This window comes from Lutjanus erythropterus, chromosome 9 (assembly GCF_056507025.1).
Source record: "Lutjanus erythropterus isolate fLutEry1 chromosome 9, fLutEry1.hap2, whole genome shotgun sequence".
In the NCBI taxonomy this organism is placed as follows: Eukaryota; Metazoa; Chordata; class Actinopteri; order Lutjaniformes; family Lutjanidae; genus Lutjanus; species Lutjanus erythropterus.
The window spans coordinates 10,928,705-10,947,480 of NC_139325.1; the positions used below are offsets into that span (position 1 = coordinate 10,928,705).

General features: G+C 38.1%; 1 protein-coding gene across 1 annotated transcript in view; it reads right to left on the minus strand.

Annotated features, from left to right (window-relative positions):
* Nucleotides 1-12,827, minus strand: part of emc2 (ER membrane protein complex subunit 2) — a 34,760-nt gene extending 21,933 nt beyond the window's left edge. Inside the window, exons 1-5 of the mRNA XM_084726138.1 lie at nt 12,758-12,827; nt 11,886-11,999; nt 6,796-6,860; nt 4,836-4,921; nt 1,332-1,389 (exon numbers count right to left, since the gene is read on the minus strand). Coding sequence (XP_084582264.1) covers nt 1,332-1,389; nt 4,836-4,921; nt 6,796-6,860; nt 11,886-11,999; nt 12,758-12,797 — 363 coding nt within the window. The 5' untranslated portion in view covers nt 12,798-12,827. The remainder of the gene's footprint in view (nt 1-1,331; nt 1,390-4,835; nt 4,922-6,795; nt 6,861-11,885; nt 12,000-12,757) is intronic.
* Nucleotides 12,828-18,776: the final 5,949 nt, after the last annotated feature.

The window sequence follows — 18,776 nt, forward strand, 5'->3', positions numbered from 1 at the left end:
GATTTCAACAAAAAAACTGAGTAACTGTTCAGCTCTACTGTACGCTATTAAAAAGAACAAAAAAAAATTGGGCCTCAGCCCTCCCACACTAATTTTCGGTCACAAAAGCACGTTCACAACTCATGCACACTTTTGTTGTGAAATTCAGCCTACCCCTGGCCTTAAAAAGAAATATATCCCATGACCCGACCACTCTTTTAAATTGAAATATAACTGATGGGAGCTGCCCATGAAAACAGTCCCATGTTTTAAAGGCTGTCTTGCCAATCTGACTTGCAAACTTCCAACAGCAACAAAAGCGTAAAATAAACAGAGATGGTCTTGACAAAGTGAAGGTGGGAGTGAGACGTAGTGTGAGGCAGCAACTATGGCTCGATAAAGATGAGGAGGATATTCCTCTGTGCCACAGTGAGGGCAGGCAGGTTGGGGTGCATCAGAGCGCGGTACGGATTATTGGTTTATTCAGTAAAGCTTTTATTTGTTTAAACCAGATAACTGATGATGTGAAGAATCTCTGCATGGCATTCAAAGCACAAATGTCTATGGTGTGTGTAGAACACTGAGAGAAAATCAGTTTAATACATCTAAAGCGATCCATATGTCAGCATGGCACAGGGGACTTGTTGAACATCTTTGGGGTGAGGGGTGAGAGGTATAGCCAAAATAAAGAAGGTCATGGTTTCTTTTGAAAACCCTTTATAAGATTTATTTTCTTGCATGGCCACATGTCCTTATGGAAACAATTAACAGCAGGTACATTATGTTTTGGGTTGGTGGTGTGGGATTGGCAGAACATAGACATGCTTCTGCAAGTTTCTTCACAGAGATGAATAGTAAACTGAGAAGAGCAGATAGCAAGGAGAAGGGTTATTTAAGGCTTGTCTGTATTAACTGCACAGCACACGTCACAGCAGACTTTGCACCTGAGGCCTGCAGACGGCGATGGAGAAGGTGGGATGTGAGCTCAACCCTATTCGCTCAGGGTGGGGGTCTGAAAGGTCCGCTAAATCACCATCTTCAAAGGCCAGACCTTTATTTACGCTTTACTTCCACCAAACATGTCTGCCACTGACTAAGGCCATGAATCACCCCCCACCCACCAAACCCCCCTCCCTTAAACACTTTTCAGTTGTGTGGGTGATAGGCTGATCAGCACTGCGGTTGAGGTCAGAGAGGCCATGGGGAGTTTAACTTAGCAAACTCACACTGCTAACACCAAAGTGCCTCAGCAGATTTAAAGCCCTCCAAAAAAGCTGAGACCACAAAGTAAAGCAAAGTAGAACGCTAAGCAGAGGGATTTTCCCCTTTCTTTCCCTGCGCCTCAGTCTTACCGTATTGGTAGGGTCGTCTTGGAGAATGGCATCGTAGTCCTTGTTGGCCTCGTCGTACCTTCAGACACAGAGAAAAGAAGAGTACAAATTTGTGTTTTTAACCAATTCCAGTCCCCAGTCGAATGAAATTAGGTGGTGGGGAAATCAAGCAGAGTTCAAGGTAATCCAATTTCTGTATACAGCATGGCAGGTTCCTATGATTACAGTGAGGCTGTGCAGAAATCAGTACTGATCTAAAGGAAGGAATAAACACTCATTTAAGTTTAGGTTGCTAGTCACACAGCCGACATTGCAAGAGGCTTATATCATTTCACAATGCGTCATGAAATCAATATAAACAAAGCACACTGTTTTGAAGATTGTATTTTCATTTGATTGTATCCAGTTTGATTCACCTTTAAACAAATTAAATTGCTGCTTTTACATGCATCCAGATCCACAGCTAACTTGTTGCTTCAGCTGCCTGCCTCTTGGCCCATACATATTACCACAATACACACACACGGGCCTGATAAGCAACAATATCCAACACAGTGCGCCCCAAACTGTTGGACTGAGCCCACATGATTCTGTTTAAAGGAGAAATTTATGAGCTGTAAATATCAAATCATACGGTAAAGAAATCTGGGAGTGGGAGGCATGTGCACTTCTCTTGTCATGTCAAATCAGGCGCTGATGGATGATTTTAGAGCTTTTTTCCCCTATTCATGGCAATCTGCAAAGCTGACGTTTTAGCAGCCATAGGCGGGGACCAGTGATCAGGAACTGTCCCGCCCACCGCCTGCAACAGACAGAAGCAACTCTGGTTCCCATTAGCGCTGAGAAGCCCCACTTCCAGCGCTGCTGCTTCCCTCACATTCACTTTATTACCCAGCCACACTTTGGGAGATTTCAGATGGCACCAGGCGAGCACTCATGAGCCACTTTGATTTGCTTTATTTATTTAGGAACAGAGTGTGCGCATGTGGAGGGGAAGGGCCTTGCTGTTTGAAGCTGTGTCATTCAAGTGTAGCTCTGTCTGCTGCCAATTAGATCCCAGTGTGCCGTTTATTTAATCTGACAGTGCTGGAGCAATCACTCTCAATTATCACATAAACTCTGACATAACCGATAAACCAGCAATGGTGATCCTGGTGGGGAATGTGAGCGAGGTAGTAAACAGATTGAATTACCCTTACTTAAGTTCAGTTCAGACTGAAATACTCCCTGTTTATCTTCCCTGCTCCATTCTGCAGACTGAACCAGAATTACTGCCTTGCGGTTGTATGACCCCTCCAACCAGTTAAGTTGAAGTTTACATCCATGTCTGTTAAGACTCATATAACACATGTCATGAAAATTTTGAAGGAATTTAATGAAACTTAATAGGTTAATTTGTTGCAAAATAAAAGTTAACATTATACTGACATGTTGATTCCAATTAATTATTCCCAGTGAGACGTGCATATTTGATGTCCAAACTGTCAGTTCAACCTTAAGTCCAAATAAATGTTCATACAAAGAAATTTCCTCGAGGTGTTCTTGAGACACTGTGTTCACAAAATGGAACAGTCATAAGGTCACAGTGACCTTGAACTTTGACCTTTGATCACCAACATCAGTTCATCCTTGAGTCCAAGTGGACATCTGTGCCAAATTTAAAGAGATTCCCTCCAGGTGTTACTGACATGTCATGTTCACAAGATGGGAACAGCTGAGGTCACAGTCAGGGTTCAGTGTTAATGTTCTTTTTTTTTTTTCCACTTGCCCAGTTGGGCAGGTGCGATAGAAATTTACTTGTCCAAAGCAAATTTTTACTTGTCCCTTTACAAAGCAGTTATCAAATAATGACAAAGACTAAAGTAAATTGTCATGTTTAATCAAGGACTGCACTGTCTAATCCAGTGAAGTACCAAAAGTTAACAAGCCACCACTACTGTGGTGGCATCTCGCGACAGTTTGAGTGTGAATGAATGTGAGCCATCATAAGAGGTTTACAATTTTCAACTTGTACACTTATCTTTTATGTAACATTACTTTTGACAAAGAAAATCTTGAACAAAAAAAATCAATTCATATATATTTTTAAATATATATTACACAACACTGCATCATTTAAATGTGGCAGAGGGGGTCTGTTTGTTCTCTTCTCCATTATCCATTTCTGGCAATTGTCACAACCAACATCTAACAACTGTGTAACATTTGAAGAACATTAATATGGTCATCCTATAAGGTAGCTTCGTCAGTTACTGAGGGCTGCTGTCAAACATGGTCAATCCAATTATCTATGCTGTCAGTATCGGCAAGTAAAAGCAGACACGGTGTCTAGAGGGGAACCCCAGATCTGCAAGATTTCATGATTTCAAATATTTTTGCCAAAACCATGAAAAATCTTGTGAGAGTCTCACAAATTTGGGGTTCCCTTCTAGACCCAACCAGCAGACACCGAATGACGGACATGACGTGGCACCACAGCAATGGCAGAACACACTAAGCAGCCAGTGGATTCATCTATAAAACGTCAGAAAATTGTGAGAAATGTCCATCATAGCTTCTCAGAGTTCAAGGTGATGTCTTTAAATACCTTGTTTTGCCCAAAACCCAAAGACAATTAGTTTAATATGATAATAAATGGAGAGAGGCAGGAAATCTCCATATTTCAGAGGCTGAAAACAGTACTTTTGCATTAAAAATTACTTAAACCATAAATTGTCCATCTTTTAATAAAATAATTTAATAGCTTCATTCTTTTTTTACCACTTGCCTAGCTGGTTAGATTAATTTGCCTGACATAGCATTTTATTTGACCCAGGAAAGCAGGCCACCTTATTGTTGAGCACTAACAGTGACCTTGAACTCTGACCACCAAAATCTAATCAGTTCATCCTTGGATCCAAGTAGTCATTTGTGCCAGGTTTCAAGACATTTCCCCCAGGCATTCTTGAGATATTGCATTCACAAAAATGGGACAGATGGACATAGAGTTATATTTTTATGTCTCCGGCCACGGCTGTCGCCAGCACGGAGGCATAAAAATATAACTCATTACTAAGATGTTACTTGTTTTAGTCTCTGTACCAAAACAGGACAGGAAAGAAAGCATGAAAATAAGGACTGCAAAGAGGGAGAAAATAGAGAGAGAGATGGTGAGTATCAAAATAAGGAAACAACAGAGGAATAGAAACCAGAGAAGATTGAGGGACCCCCAGAATAACAGTGGGATCCGACCACTTCCTTCCCGGGAATCCCTAACGCAGGCTAAAGGGCCACAGGACTACCCAATGCTGAACCTTTCCTCTCTCCGTTCCCCTACTTCTCCAAAGGAATGCTGGGTGATCCAACATAAACACATCCTACCCCACACACATACTGTGCTCACACACACCCAGACCATTGTACCACTTAGGATCTGCTAACAGTTTCTCGCCCCCAAGCCACCCAAAGTACCATGCATAACAGAACAGTAAGGCCGTGCTTTTTTTGCCTCCTCTGTCTCGGGAGCTTTCAGGACCCAGTGCTTACCTTTCCAGAGCTTCCAGCCTCATGCCTGATAATCGCTTCACTCTGTGGCTATCTGAAAACTGCTTCTCCAGTTCCTGTAGACAGGTCTGCAAGGATGTGGGCAGAAGAGAGAGACCAATTATACTTGGCTGTAACTAAACTTTATGTTACACTCTTGCTCTCTCTCTCACACACACACATACCGCCGCATATACGAACCACCTGTCCTGAAAATGTCAGTTTTGGCCTATGTTTCAGCATAACAAATTTAATACGTTGATAGAAAAACAGACTGTTAAAAAAACAGAATTTCACAGATGTGAAAGTCTGCTCTTACTACTGTATGTTAACCATTTAGACAACCACGCTTGCTACTATAAAATGGGGAGTGAGGATACTTTCTGCCACTTCCTCCTCAACACAGAGCTTGAATTTGTTTGATCACACAGTCGTGAAAGAGGAGAGGAATGGTTACAATCACATTCAGCATAAGTTTGAATCACTGTTTATTTCGTTGACTAATAATTATCATTTTTTGATCGACAAATACAAGATGATAATTAAATAAAAAGTAATTTAGAATGACAAAAACAACAATTACATAAAAGTTAGGGAGAGGCATGTTAGATGCACACAATTTGATAATACTGATCTATGCAAGATGTCAACTAGCACGCACTTGCTGCATGTTTCATACAACATACAGATATGTCAGTGGTTGAGTGAAAGAGAAGAACAGACTTATGCATACATTTCACATTTGATGTCAAGGAAAACAAGACAATCACTGGTAAAAACACAACTAACTTGAAGTGACACTTGCAGATGAGTCATCCCAAATTCATGCAAAGGTTAACACACTTAGATTTTTTTGTTTTTCAAGCAACACAGTTTTATCAGCTAATCTGGGCTGGTGCAATCTCACTAAACTTGAACTGCAGTACAAGATTGAACAAAACACTGTTGTCCTGTTCCAATTAGAGAAGTGAATCTTGGATCATAAATTGAAAGAACGATAAACATGCTAATGATTAAATTTAATTAAATTAAATTGAAACAAATGTTTAACAGAAAGAATGCATGCAATGTAATATACAATAATGTTAGACATATTATGGGGACAAAGGAGCAGAAATGTAACGTACGAATGTTAACTTCCTGCAGAGGTATGACATTGGAAATTCTAGAGGAACCAAATAAATAATGCACTTTAACTAAACTTGTTGGATTTTAGTTAACTAAATCTACTGTAGACTAAAATAATAAGACTAAAATGTTATATATGTGGACTGAAAAAACAGCAATTTAGATAACTAAAATTAATGGCATTTTAGTTAAAACACTATTACTAAAACCAAACCAAACTTTGCTGTCAACATTAACACTGGTTTGAATGAAATGAAAAAGTCTGCAGTGTGACCTGAATCGTTTGGACCTTCCGCTTTTTTCAAAGTCTGGCAGCAGGGCTGAAAGGACAGCCAACAGACAACTAATTCCAGTGACTGAGTTCTGCCTTTTTGTACTCAATGAGTCATTCTTTTTTGCCAAGGGAGTTGTTTCATCCATACTGATTGGAGATGAACCATTTCAATTACCATGATCTCTTGTCTTTTTTTATCCCATGCAGATTTGACCATTTTCAGAGCTATTAATATTTCAACATGGACTCAGAAACATCACATTAAGCCTTAGCATGGCAAATAAATCCAGAGGGAAAAAGCAGTTGAACTCAACATAAGCGATGTCCAAGTTCAGCTAACACTTGAAGCATGCTTCCCTGCTCATTTGCTACACCCTCTAATTCCAACTCTCAGCAAATTGTTTTTCCAAAGTACAGACACAGTAATACCATTTGGCCAAATAAAAATCAGATTTTCACATTTGGCAGAAGGGGTGCAGCAAAGTAGGAATGGCTGTGAGAGAGAGTGAGCGATGGCTTTTGAAGCTCTTGGGTGTGTGAGGAAGAGCGGTAAAAACTTACCAGAGCCAAGTCATCCCGACTGCAGTCCAGCGCTGCGATCATCACCTGCTCATAAATAATCCATACTGGGCAGGAGAGACAGACAAAGAAGACTGTGTTAACGCCCTTTCCATTCCACTGTCTGCTGTAACATGAAAAAATGATATATTGAACTGTACACTTGACGTCCCAACTTAAGAGAATGTCCCCAACAGCTGCACATCATGTTTTTTCACTCACGTACAAGCTTCCATGATGTGAATCAACAGCTCAAGACTTCAGTCAAAGAACTTTCCCATTTCATTTAATGCTAAATTTACTATTCTCTGTATGGAATACATTGAAAATAATGTTGTTGCTTGTTAAAAACCAAACATGAATTTAAAACCTGGACAGCACTACAATAATAGCAAACGCCCTTGTGTGAGGCTTTACAGTCATGTTATTAATTTCCCCACAGTGAGTTGGACATAAATTACTAATTCAATTTCAGTAATAATGTTACACCGGAGGAAATTAAGTGTAACGTTACATTTGTTTAAATCACCACTCAAGTTCAGACTAAAGTTGAACTGTCTGAAAATTAGCCTACACCGCCAACCGCAATTCATTTTCCTCATTATTAGATGTCCTCCTCACACTTTGTACAAGAAAAACTGAGACATGGAAAAGGTGATCTTTGAAATTACCAGAGGAAAAAAGAGTAGAGTCACAAATTGGGCTGTTAAATGAGGGCAAAGCTACTTTTTAGCAAGAAAAAAAAAAAAAATCATTGCCAACATTGTCAAAAACACTGTTGATTCCTTGTGAGACCAAAGTAGCTGAACTAACATTTCTGTACATGCCATGCTGTTTCTCCTCTCTCACTCTGGGTAGTGAGACTGTGTTAACAGTTACTGTAGATCACATGCCAGAACATGTTTCAACAGCTAAAAGTGGTCGAGTTAACAACATAATGTGTCTGTTTTCACTAAAAACATAAATTGTGAATTTCAACATTAACACAATATAAAATTAATTTAATCTGTAAGTGATGTTAAAGCATTAACATATGTTTGCATCAAGGTTGTAAAAAATCCCGACACTTTTCACCACAAACACTTATTAGGCTCATGAACGTTTACATTAAATGATTGGGTATTAAAAGGGGCATCCTCAAAAGAGCTTTGCCACTTTTTGAAAAACTGCATGGGCAAATAAGCCAACAGTTTAAAGAGACAGTTCACCACAAAATCAAAGATACATATTTTTCTCCTGATCTGTAATGCTATTTATCCATCTTTTTTTGGTGTGAGCTGCAGTGTTTTGGAGATACTGGCCATAGAGATGCCTTCTCTCCAAAATAATGGAACTAGATGGCATTTGGATTGTGGTGCTCAAATCACCAAAACATACATTTTAAAAAACTTCACAGCAATGTCTCGTTCCAGTAATCATAACCCAGTTACTCAAGATAATCCACAGACCTTGTTGTGAGCAGTTTCACATAGGAACTACTTTCTTTCTAATAGAAAAGAAAGTAGTTCCATTAGCATCTAAGGCTGATCCAGTAGATTCTACTGCAAAAAGAAAGTAGTTCCTACATGAAACTGCTCACAACATCGTCTGTGGATTATCTTAAGTAATTGGGTCAGGATTTTTGAAAGGAGGCACTGGCTTTGGATTTTTCAAATGTATTTTTCTTTTGGTACTCAGAGTGCCTCAAGTCGTGTGCTATGTAGCCCCATTATACTAGAGAGAAGGCAGACATCCCTGTGGCCGATGTCTCCAAAACTCTGTAACTCACACCAAAACTAACTGGATGGATTAAATGCACAACAAGAAAGGGGGAAATACACAGATAGAGATAGATAAATGTAGATAGAGAACCTAAGTCATGCCGCTTCCTGTGTGCCCCATGGGACCTATCTTGAATATATGAATGGTGGTCACTGGCGAGAGACAAATTATTTTTTATTTTGTTTGAACTGTGCCACAAATTACACATATTATGTTCAATTTAAACCATAATTTACAAGTTAAGAAAGTCTCAGTATGTCATAGTTCAGTTTTGTGTGAAACCGGTCAGTGAACTACATCTCTCGTCTCACACAACATTCATCACTTATGTCAATTTCGCTTTCCCTTGTAACGCTGTCTTACCCTAAGCGTTTTATCCAGAGGGTGTTTAAAATATTTTTTCAGTATGTTGTCATATATGAAAAGACCCAAAACAAACATTGTAAGTGGATTATGTTATTATTATAAGCAAATTATTAAAACAGCATTTGTATAGGAATGAGTCTCTTCCAAGCTTTTTGATCTATGTGAGCGGTTGATCACTGCGACTGTGATCATGAGAAGCAGTTTCCATTGTAAAAACTGATTTGTGCATTATGTTGTAGAGTAGTTGGCCATACACACAATTACTCATATTAGAAATCTAATTGTCCACCTTGTATGATGCCTACTGAAATCTCTTTTGTGTACAGGCCTTATGGTTGAATATTATCAAAAATGTTTTCAAGATACATAAATCCAGTCTCAAGGAGGTCTGAAAATTTCAGCACTATATTATTTATATACTTGTAGAAAAAGGCATGTCATTAACAGGCACAACCATTCCTTTAACATGTTTCATTTGGTGGTTAGCTATAAAAATGACATGCTTTTTTTTCAGTCAGTCAACTGTAACATTATAACATACTGACTAACAGCCTCTGGCTACAGAAACCAATTAATAGAATTAATACAATATGTTAGACAGACAGCTCTGACAAGCAAACTGGACAAGTTCAGCCAAATGAACACCCCCTGTTAATTGAAAAGAATAATAAAACCCAACTCCACCCGAAAACTGTCCTGTTATGCCAAAACAAACAAATGCCTCTAGTTTTTCTTGACTTTAATGGGTCCAGCTCTTGTTTTGATAATTGCCATCTCATTTCACAGCCAATTTAAGAGCTGGTTTCAATAAAACCATGGCATGTTAAGTGTTTATCCGCCTCTTTTGAGGATTGTATGAATCATAATGACTAGGGGAAAATGGGGGGTTTTATGGGGTAATGCAGCAGGACATTACTGTTATAAAGGAAACCATGACCTATGTTATGTTTACAGTAGGTAAAACTCACTGCTGATTCAAAAGAAATCTGTAGCATAGGGCTAGATAATCCTCTATTGATACCCCAGAGGGGGAATTCAGGCATACTATACTCTTTGCATTACTCGGTAACAGACGATGTTTTGTGTTACAAATTCTGTGGAGCTCACAGGTTTTCTCAAAACTTGGCTTGGTCTACCTTGTTAGTTTAGACATGGACATAATTGAGCCCCATTTGACAACGTTTGCTTTTATTTGGCAGAGCCATTTATTAAATAAGGATATTTATTTAAATTGTTTGTAGTTTGTTAATTCATTTTGTAAATAACAAATGTGCCACTGTCATTGTTTAAGTAAAACTTAAATTGTGACAATACCATACATTTTGTGTCTCATTAATTATTAATGATTTATTGATTGTTAATGTTTTCAACTTCTGGTTAAAGAAGATGAATGAAATTTGCAACCCTCCAACAGAGTATGCTTACTAATTACTGTTTCTCACCTTGTTAATTGCATCCTTGCTTACAGTATGTCTGAAATACAATCATCTTTCAAAATTATATTCCACTTTAACTGTTAAACTGCTAATTGTTTTCAATTTTTTTTTTGTGAAAGTGACTACTCATGATCTAAGTCAGCACACCAAGAGATATGAAAATGTTTAACTGTTTCCAGTGATGCTTTTCCAAGTTTTTCTAAGCATTTGACTTTTTACCCTCAACTCTCCTAAATATCTGTTTAATGCAAGTGATCTTGTATTACTGGATCTGGCTTTTAAGCCATGACTGTGCCTGCATTTTCCACATCACAGGAAACCTAAGATCCTGCTCAGGAATGTATCCAAAAGTAAAATATATACCACAAAAGAGAGGAGAGAAAAAAAAATCTAGCCAGCAGAAAATCGCCAACTTGGATCAATCATATCTCACATAGCTGTACAGATGAACCCACAGTCAGTTAGGCTTCAGAGGGACATTCAGTGGTTTTCAGTACTACAAAGTAGAAGATCCTCGTTTAAAAAACGGGCTGTACTTAGAGCTGCAACTAACAATTATGTTCATTGTTGATTAACTGATTAATTAAACCTGTTAAAATCTTGGCAGATGGAAAATATTTTTCAGGTCTTTCCTATAATGATTTTTTTAATTACCAATCAATATGTTGATGATTTTCTCCACTAATCGATTGATTGTTTGGTCTATAAAATATCAGAAAATAGTGTTTCACAAAATCCTTACATGTCTTGTTTTTTTAATATTATATGTAATAATATGTTTACTATCAGAGAGCAGCAAAGAAATCAGAAAATATTCACATTAAAGAAATGAAATCAGGGAACTTTGACTTTTCTTTCTTAATAAAAGGAGTCAAACGAATTAATCACTTATCAAAATAGTTTGCAATTACTTAATTAAATAATTGATTAATCTCTGCAGCTCTAAATATTCTCATCTCTTACTTCTGTTATAACATAAGAGCAATCATAAGGAAACTGCATCCAGGTGTCTGTTGTCCCTGCTAAAGTATGTTAACATAAAGGTCACAACTTTCTCCACCTCAATACATTCATAGTCTCCTGTCTTCTATGTTGGCCAATTGCACAGTGTGCATTAGAGATGCAAAAATCAACTAATTGATTAGATGCAAACTATTAAGTTAAACACATACTACTTTCAGAGCTGATTAATTATTTTGAGCCATGTTTTAAGAAAAAATGTCATTTCAACTTCTCAAATGTGAATATTTACTGGTTTCTTTAGTCTTCTGTGACAGTAAATGGAATATTTTTGGGCTGTGAACAAAACAACACATTTGAGGACATAACATTGGGCTTTAGGAAATACTAATCAAAAACTTTCACTATTTTCTGACATTTTAGGCACTAAACAACAAATGATTAATCAAGAAAATTATCAACAACTTATCAGTATAGAAAATAATCATCAGTTGCAGCCCTGGTGTGTATGGTAGGCTCTCTGGAATGAAGATGTAATGTTACTGACATATTGAGTTATGGCACACTTACTGTCGTCTCCAAGCTTAGATGCATGTTCACTGATGAGCTCTTCACCAACATCCACAATTTGTTCACTATTTCTGCAGTTATCTTCTCTCCATTTACGCAGTTTGTCTCTCATCTCTGTGGACAAAGTTGTGAAAGCATGTGGACAGCTGTAAATCTGTACCAAGAACAGTTTTCAACATGACGCATCAAGCCTGGTCCTTAAAATCTGGGATTGTCCAATACACGATTTTGGATGAGACTGTGAAAAGGAAGATACATGGAGCTTAACTGGAATGTGCTGCAACTTTTTTCGTTTATTCTCCGTCAGCCGAAATGATGCGGGTGGTGGGATTAAAAATTGACAATCAATGAATATAACTTTAATGACTGACTTACAAATTTACAAACACTACGGTTATATTTGTGCCATTAGCACACCCGTAATTGCGTATAATAAAGCGTATAGCAAAGACAATACAAGTGTGTTACATGTGCTTTGCAGAATCAGAAATCTATTGCGACGTAGCTACAGCTAACGTTAGCCGACGCCATGATAAGCTAACATGCTAATGTTACAGTCGTTAGGTGGTTATCTGAAAATAGACAGACATCGCTTACTTCTTTATACGAGACGCTACTTTAACACCACCGAAAACTGTATGACAAATGACGGCTATTAAACTGGTGTGGGTATACTGTATGGATGGACTCGATACGGTAGCTAAGCATGCTAACTAGCATTAGCTAACTACTCTGCAAGCTGACTTGGCAGCTCGTATTTTCAGTCCGGGACTCTCCGGCATTAGAAAAATACTAAAATGACACCGAACGTCTTAAATATAAAATATGTCTCAATGACACTTGAGGAGAATCTATTTTATCTTTTGTCTTACCTTCCCAGCCCACATCGTACATTTCTGACACCGACGCCATCTTTTCTCTTTTGACAACATACGCCGTGCTTACGTCATGGACTTAGTCAGCTGTAGGCGTGCCTGACGTAAAACATTTTTGATTATTATTATTATTATTATTATTATTATTATTATTGTTATTATTATTATTCCTGCTCATTTCAGTGCCCATTTTTAGCATATTTCTATACTTGTCTTACCTCTACTGTTATTCTAGTAGGGAACTGTTGTTTTTGCATTTACTCCTCATACACTTTATTTTTTATATTGCACTTTATATTTAAAGCTCTGTTGTTTTATTCTATATTACCGCAACTTTGGAGAAATCTCTGGCACAATAATTTCCTTCAGGATTAATTGAGCTCTATCTTATCTTATCTTATCTTATCTTATCTTATCTTATCTTATCTTATCTTATCTTATCTTATTATAATAACAGCATTGTGATTATTATTGCATACTGCAATAATAATTATTATCAATGACCATGGTGTCTTCTAAGCTAATGTTATGAGATGTGACATGATCAATAGGATTTAAATAAAAGAACCTGTTTATATCAGCAGAATCAGTACCTGTCTTGCCCATGACTTGTATTCAGATTGAGTTGATTGGTCATTTGTTATACAAAGTACTTTCAAGCACAAACTGCACATGTTCTGGCGTAACCACCAGGCAACTGTGATGTACTGTAAACCTACATTTGCATACACATTGTACTGTTCAGCAGTAATCAACATGCAGCGTGATGGTAAGCAGGCTACAGCAGACATTTACAATCCAGACGATGTCTTTCTCATGCTCCATTTCCATTTTTATATAATTCTAAGTATTGGTTAGGACAGTCGGCTGAGCCGAGAATCAGTTTCCTCCAAAAATATGAAATGTGCTTTCCAAGCACATCTACCATTTATCCTGATTTCCCTCAGGAGCCTCTGTGAATCTCATCCCCTCCCTGTGTATGCTTGCTTACACACTTCTCTCTTACCACATTACACACTTGTTGATGTGGGCTCAGCACAAACTTGCTTACAGAGACATTTCAGAGATCTGATGTCATATCCAGTGCTGCTCACTGCATACAGCCTACTGTTATGCATACTTTGTTGATGTTCTGTTGTAAAGGACAATAAGGAGATGTATTTTTTCCTAAAGGACACTGATATTGTAAACCAGCCGAGCATCATCAGTAATGGGCAAGTGCACGATGGGCCGATGAAATGTCATCATCTCTGTCAGGGATACAAATTATAACGCTGTGTACAGTTTAAGTTACGCTCAGCTTTGGCGATCTGTGCACTTGTAATTTTCAAGTCTGCACATGGCAGTCAGTTGATATGTGGTTGGGTTTTTGCTGGAACACGAAATACCAAAGAAACCACATTAAAACAATCATACACTGTCCTCTGGGGTAGAGGGCTTTCCCCTGTCTGCCAAGGTGTCGCTGAAGGCCAGGGCCCTAACAGTGACCTGCAATAAACACCATGCAGCGGCTGTGGCTCCTGGGGATTTCAGGACATGATGGTAAAAGTGCTCCGTGAACAAGCTGTCTATAACTTTGAGATGCAGCTGGATGTGGTGGTGGTGAAAAAAGCCTCTTGACATAAGGCGCCTGTTTAACTTGGAGCAGCTCTCTTGTGCAGAAATGTCACAATATGGGAGATCAATTGCAGCCATCTGAAAACCCAAATTGTGCTACTTGACTGGTGCTTACGTAGGTTTCCATGCTCTGCAAGCCCCCACATATGGCACACGGGACAAGCATATATATATTTTCCTTTTCAGTCTCCATGTATGAAGAAAAAAAAAGAAATATTCCAGTAGAAACACTTCACAGGCATTATATTTTGATTTCTGACAGAAGCAATCAGACTTGGCAATCTCTAAAATGAACAGTTATGGACTAAAAATTGAGGTAAGGTTGAGGTGCTCTCTGCGGTTTTGAAATAGTTCCTGTTCCATCTAGATTTCTTTCTCGTTGGTGTTGTACAGTGAGTTGCGGAAAATGAAGACAGATGCAATTAGCAACAATGTTTGGACTCAGCCTTCTGGAGCCGGCGGCACTGTGTTTACTTTGAAATCTGATTAGGTCCCCTGTCTGACCAAGTTGCTTTCACCTCACCGCGAATAACTCTGTACAGATGACTTCAGCACGCTTTGCCTCTGATGGACTCCCTCTATTGCACCTTTGACCTCGCCCATATCCTGAGTGAGAGGCCCTGAGCGGGAAATTATGGCACATCACAATTAGGCTTCCTCACTCTCCTGCTCTTCTCTCGCTTGGCTTCGATGCCAAGAACAATATTCAGCCCCATGTCAGAGCAGCACCATCGTTGGTAATTGATGTTGCTCACACAGTATGAAGCTCGGGATGTATTGCTCCCCTGACACCTCGTGTAGTAGCGTGATTGCTTATTGTGGATTGGAGTATTACCACATGTAGTATATTATGTGTTGCTAGATTGGTTTTAATAGCCCATCGTCCTTTCTTATTAAATTCAAACAAGGATTTAACATCACCATGGACACTGTAAAAAAAAAAAAAAGAAGTTGAGAAAACTCATACTTTCAAGGCAATGACCTTGACTTGATTTTTGAGTTTTGAATCAAACTCTTAAAGGAGCAATATGTTACAATCACACATCCAAAAATTAGTGCTGCAGCCCAGACAGCGAGTTTTAGCCATAGCCGTTGTATTAAATAGGTTGTAATTGTATATATATACACAGTCTATGGTTGAAGTAAGTTGTTTCCCCTGTCTCCTCTTTCTCAGAAGGAAGCCCCACTGCAGGAGTGCAATACGATTGCTGCATTATAATTTGACAATAACAACTGATGACAAGTCCTACACTGTAACTTGATCAGCTGGTTATCACTGTCAATCGTCTGTCAATGTTAAGTTAAGCCCATTGTCCGGAAAATAAAAGCCCACTCCTCCAGAAATTCACACTCTGGAGTTTGAATTCAGTCACTGTCTGTCTTCTGCCTGTTAAATTCTATTAATATATTGGTCAATTTAACAATTTCAAATGAATTAGCTATTTCTAAAAGATTGTTAATTATTTCTTATGACTCACAAACAGACATTTACTCATTTGGCAAACATTCTGCATTAATGTGAGTAACAGGAAAACAAGTCATTCCAGCCAAGAATGAAAATTTCAAAGGAGGACACTGCGGCTGTAGTGAGTATTTGAGCTTAACATGTTTTCTTGATTTCTGTTGACATATGCTTATTTAATGATTTGTTACAGTAAATATCACCTGTAAGTTTTGAAATAAACTTTTAAAAAATTTTTTGCAAACCTATAATTTTTTCTTCTTTTCTTCTTTAGATAAACGTAAATCTTTGAGTTTAAGAAGCCCAAAAATAATTTTTAAAATTGTTTACAGTGAGCTGTGTGCCTGATGTTTTTTTTTTTTTTTTTTGAAAATTGAAAATTTGAAAATGGTAGGAATTGAAATTTAAATGGTATATTAATATTAATTTGTTAATCACTGATTAAAGACTTTATTCATTTATTGTTAGATTATCATTCACTTCAATGAGTTTACTCACTTTTTGAAATACAGTTTTTTGGGTTTACAAAACTCAAAGATTCAAGTTTACCTAAGGAAGAAGAAGAGTAAAGTAAGTAAATTATTTCAACAAAACATTATTAGTTGGTAAAACTTTTTCAGAGCTTTAAGAGTTTGAGTTAGGCTCAAAACTCAAAAATCCATTAAAATAAGTTGCCTTGACATTTTGAGTTTTCTCCACTTTTTGTTTTTTACAGTGCATGAGATTACCTTCAAAAGGCTTGAGCGCAGACTGTAGATGATGGCCGCATTCATCATGAGAAGTGAGGGTAATTTAGACTTAGAAAAACTCATCCTTACAAGCTTTTGAGGCCATAAATTGATTTCCACATGAGCACATTCCTGTGCTCCTCCTGGAATTTATTACAGTAGAAAAAAGTCTTATTGGAGGACTTTACATTCAAGCCTAATCTTACATAACCCTAACGCAGTCTTATTAAAGAGAAAGTTTGATCTCTGAGAGAGTATTTGGCAGTGGCATGACAATTCTGACACCTCCGGGCCAAATATTGAAAATTTTTTCTCTGTCCTCTCCAAGAATCACATCATCTTCATCTTAAGTTGCGGCAGCTGGTGAGGTTCATTCATTCCATGAGTGTTTTTTTTTATATGCTTCCAGCTTGAAATATTAAGCACTTCTACAACCTCTCAGGGGGTCTAAACTGAGGTTTGACATTCATAGAAGTCACGGCTATTGTGCACTGGTCTTACTTTCTTTCCATTATTTCAAGAGTGGTTTTATTCTGAGGCCTCCACTTAGCTACATAAATACACACAATAGCAATTATTACAGAAATTTAAAATCCACAGGAAGAGGAATATTCAAATCTCATCCCCCGTGCAGTGAAAGCCTGTAACTATACAGCATAATCTCGAGTTATCAGATTTCACTTTTCTTTTCTGGAAAGAAATGTGCATGACCGCAAATTTGGAGATAGCGCCATGTTCCCTGTAATGTCATGTTTTCAAAGAAAATTGCAGAGGAAAAGTGAAGTTGTGCATAACGAGAGGAGCAAGCATGGGAGCAGAGCTCGCTGAGGAAGGATTAGAGGGGTCAAATATTGATCGACTCCCATGTGTGCCTTCTGTGATATTGCTGATGTGTGTGAGTGCAAATCAGCCCCTGTTTGTGTAGCGGACATGTGTTGCGCAGATGTTCTGCCATGCTTGGTGCCATTGGGTGCTCACTAGAAGTTTACATTGTTTTCTGGCCCCACAGATCTGTGCCTGGTTGCATAAACCACCTTAAGCTTTAAACTTATGCTTGTCCATTCATTTAGGAGTGTTGCATAGCTTCTTAGATTTTCTCCTTGCCTAAGTTTAAGTTTAAGGTTTTCACAGTGGTTACTGTCATAATACAGCAAATGTGCACTTCAGTAACACTTCACTCACATCATTCTTTAATTTTACTAGGATAGAGGGCCTTGCCTGGCTCAGGGAAGCATTTTCTCCCATAAGCCACCATCATAAAAGAGATGTCTATGAAACTGTTGACAGGATGTCTTCAACTGCAAACAAGGTCAGTTATAGTCTCTCATAGCCAGACCTCTCTCCACAGAGCTCAGCGCTGGAGAAAGGTCTGGCTCCACATACACACATTCTGCTCTAAGAAAGAAAACACCTCGCCTTGTTTGCATTTCTTTTCGGGCGGCGCTAAGCTGCAAAATTGTGTTGAGGGAGAATTTGTTTTGGTGGAATACATGCATGTCAGGGGGCGTAGTTCTTTGCGTTCGTACCATTAGCATCCCAGATGCTAATTTTGCTGTTTTCAGTTGCTGCTTGCAGGTTGTTGTTATTCCCAGAAACACTGAAAATGTGAATAGTGGATGTTGTGATGGTTTCAGTCAAATAACCAATGGCAGGGTTATACCTGCAATATCCTGCGATGTCCAGTGAGCAACTCTCATTGGACTGAATGGTCAGAATCTTTGTCTGCTGTATATAGTTAATTATAATACATCTGTGGTTATTAGACAGTTATTAGCTAGCTTAGATAACACAAGTAGTTAGCCAACTTACCCAAAATGGACAATAAAAGGAAGAAAAAGAAGATAATAATGTTTTCTATGAATAATATGGAAAGTACAAATACATAATCCAAAGTAAATTTAACCAAGCTGTCAAAACAAATACACAGAAGCAGAAGACATGGCAAGAAGCAAGCTAATAACAAAATCAATATGAGAAATCTGTTGTGGACCATAGATGTAGTAATGAAGAAATATTAAAATATTATTGTGACCATAAGGCAGGAGATGCCAAACATCAGCAGGAGTCAACAAAAACTAGTGAGCCTCAAGAAAAGCAAACATTAATATATGAGATAATATGTATGAGTTTGGCTAACTAGTTACTAAGTTGAGCACATTGCACATTATCTCCTTCTCCTTTTCAATCACCTTAAATTAAACTATTCCAC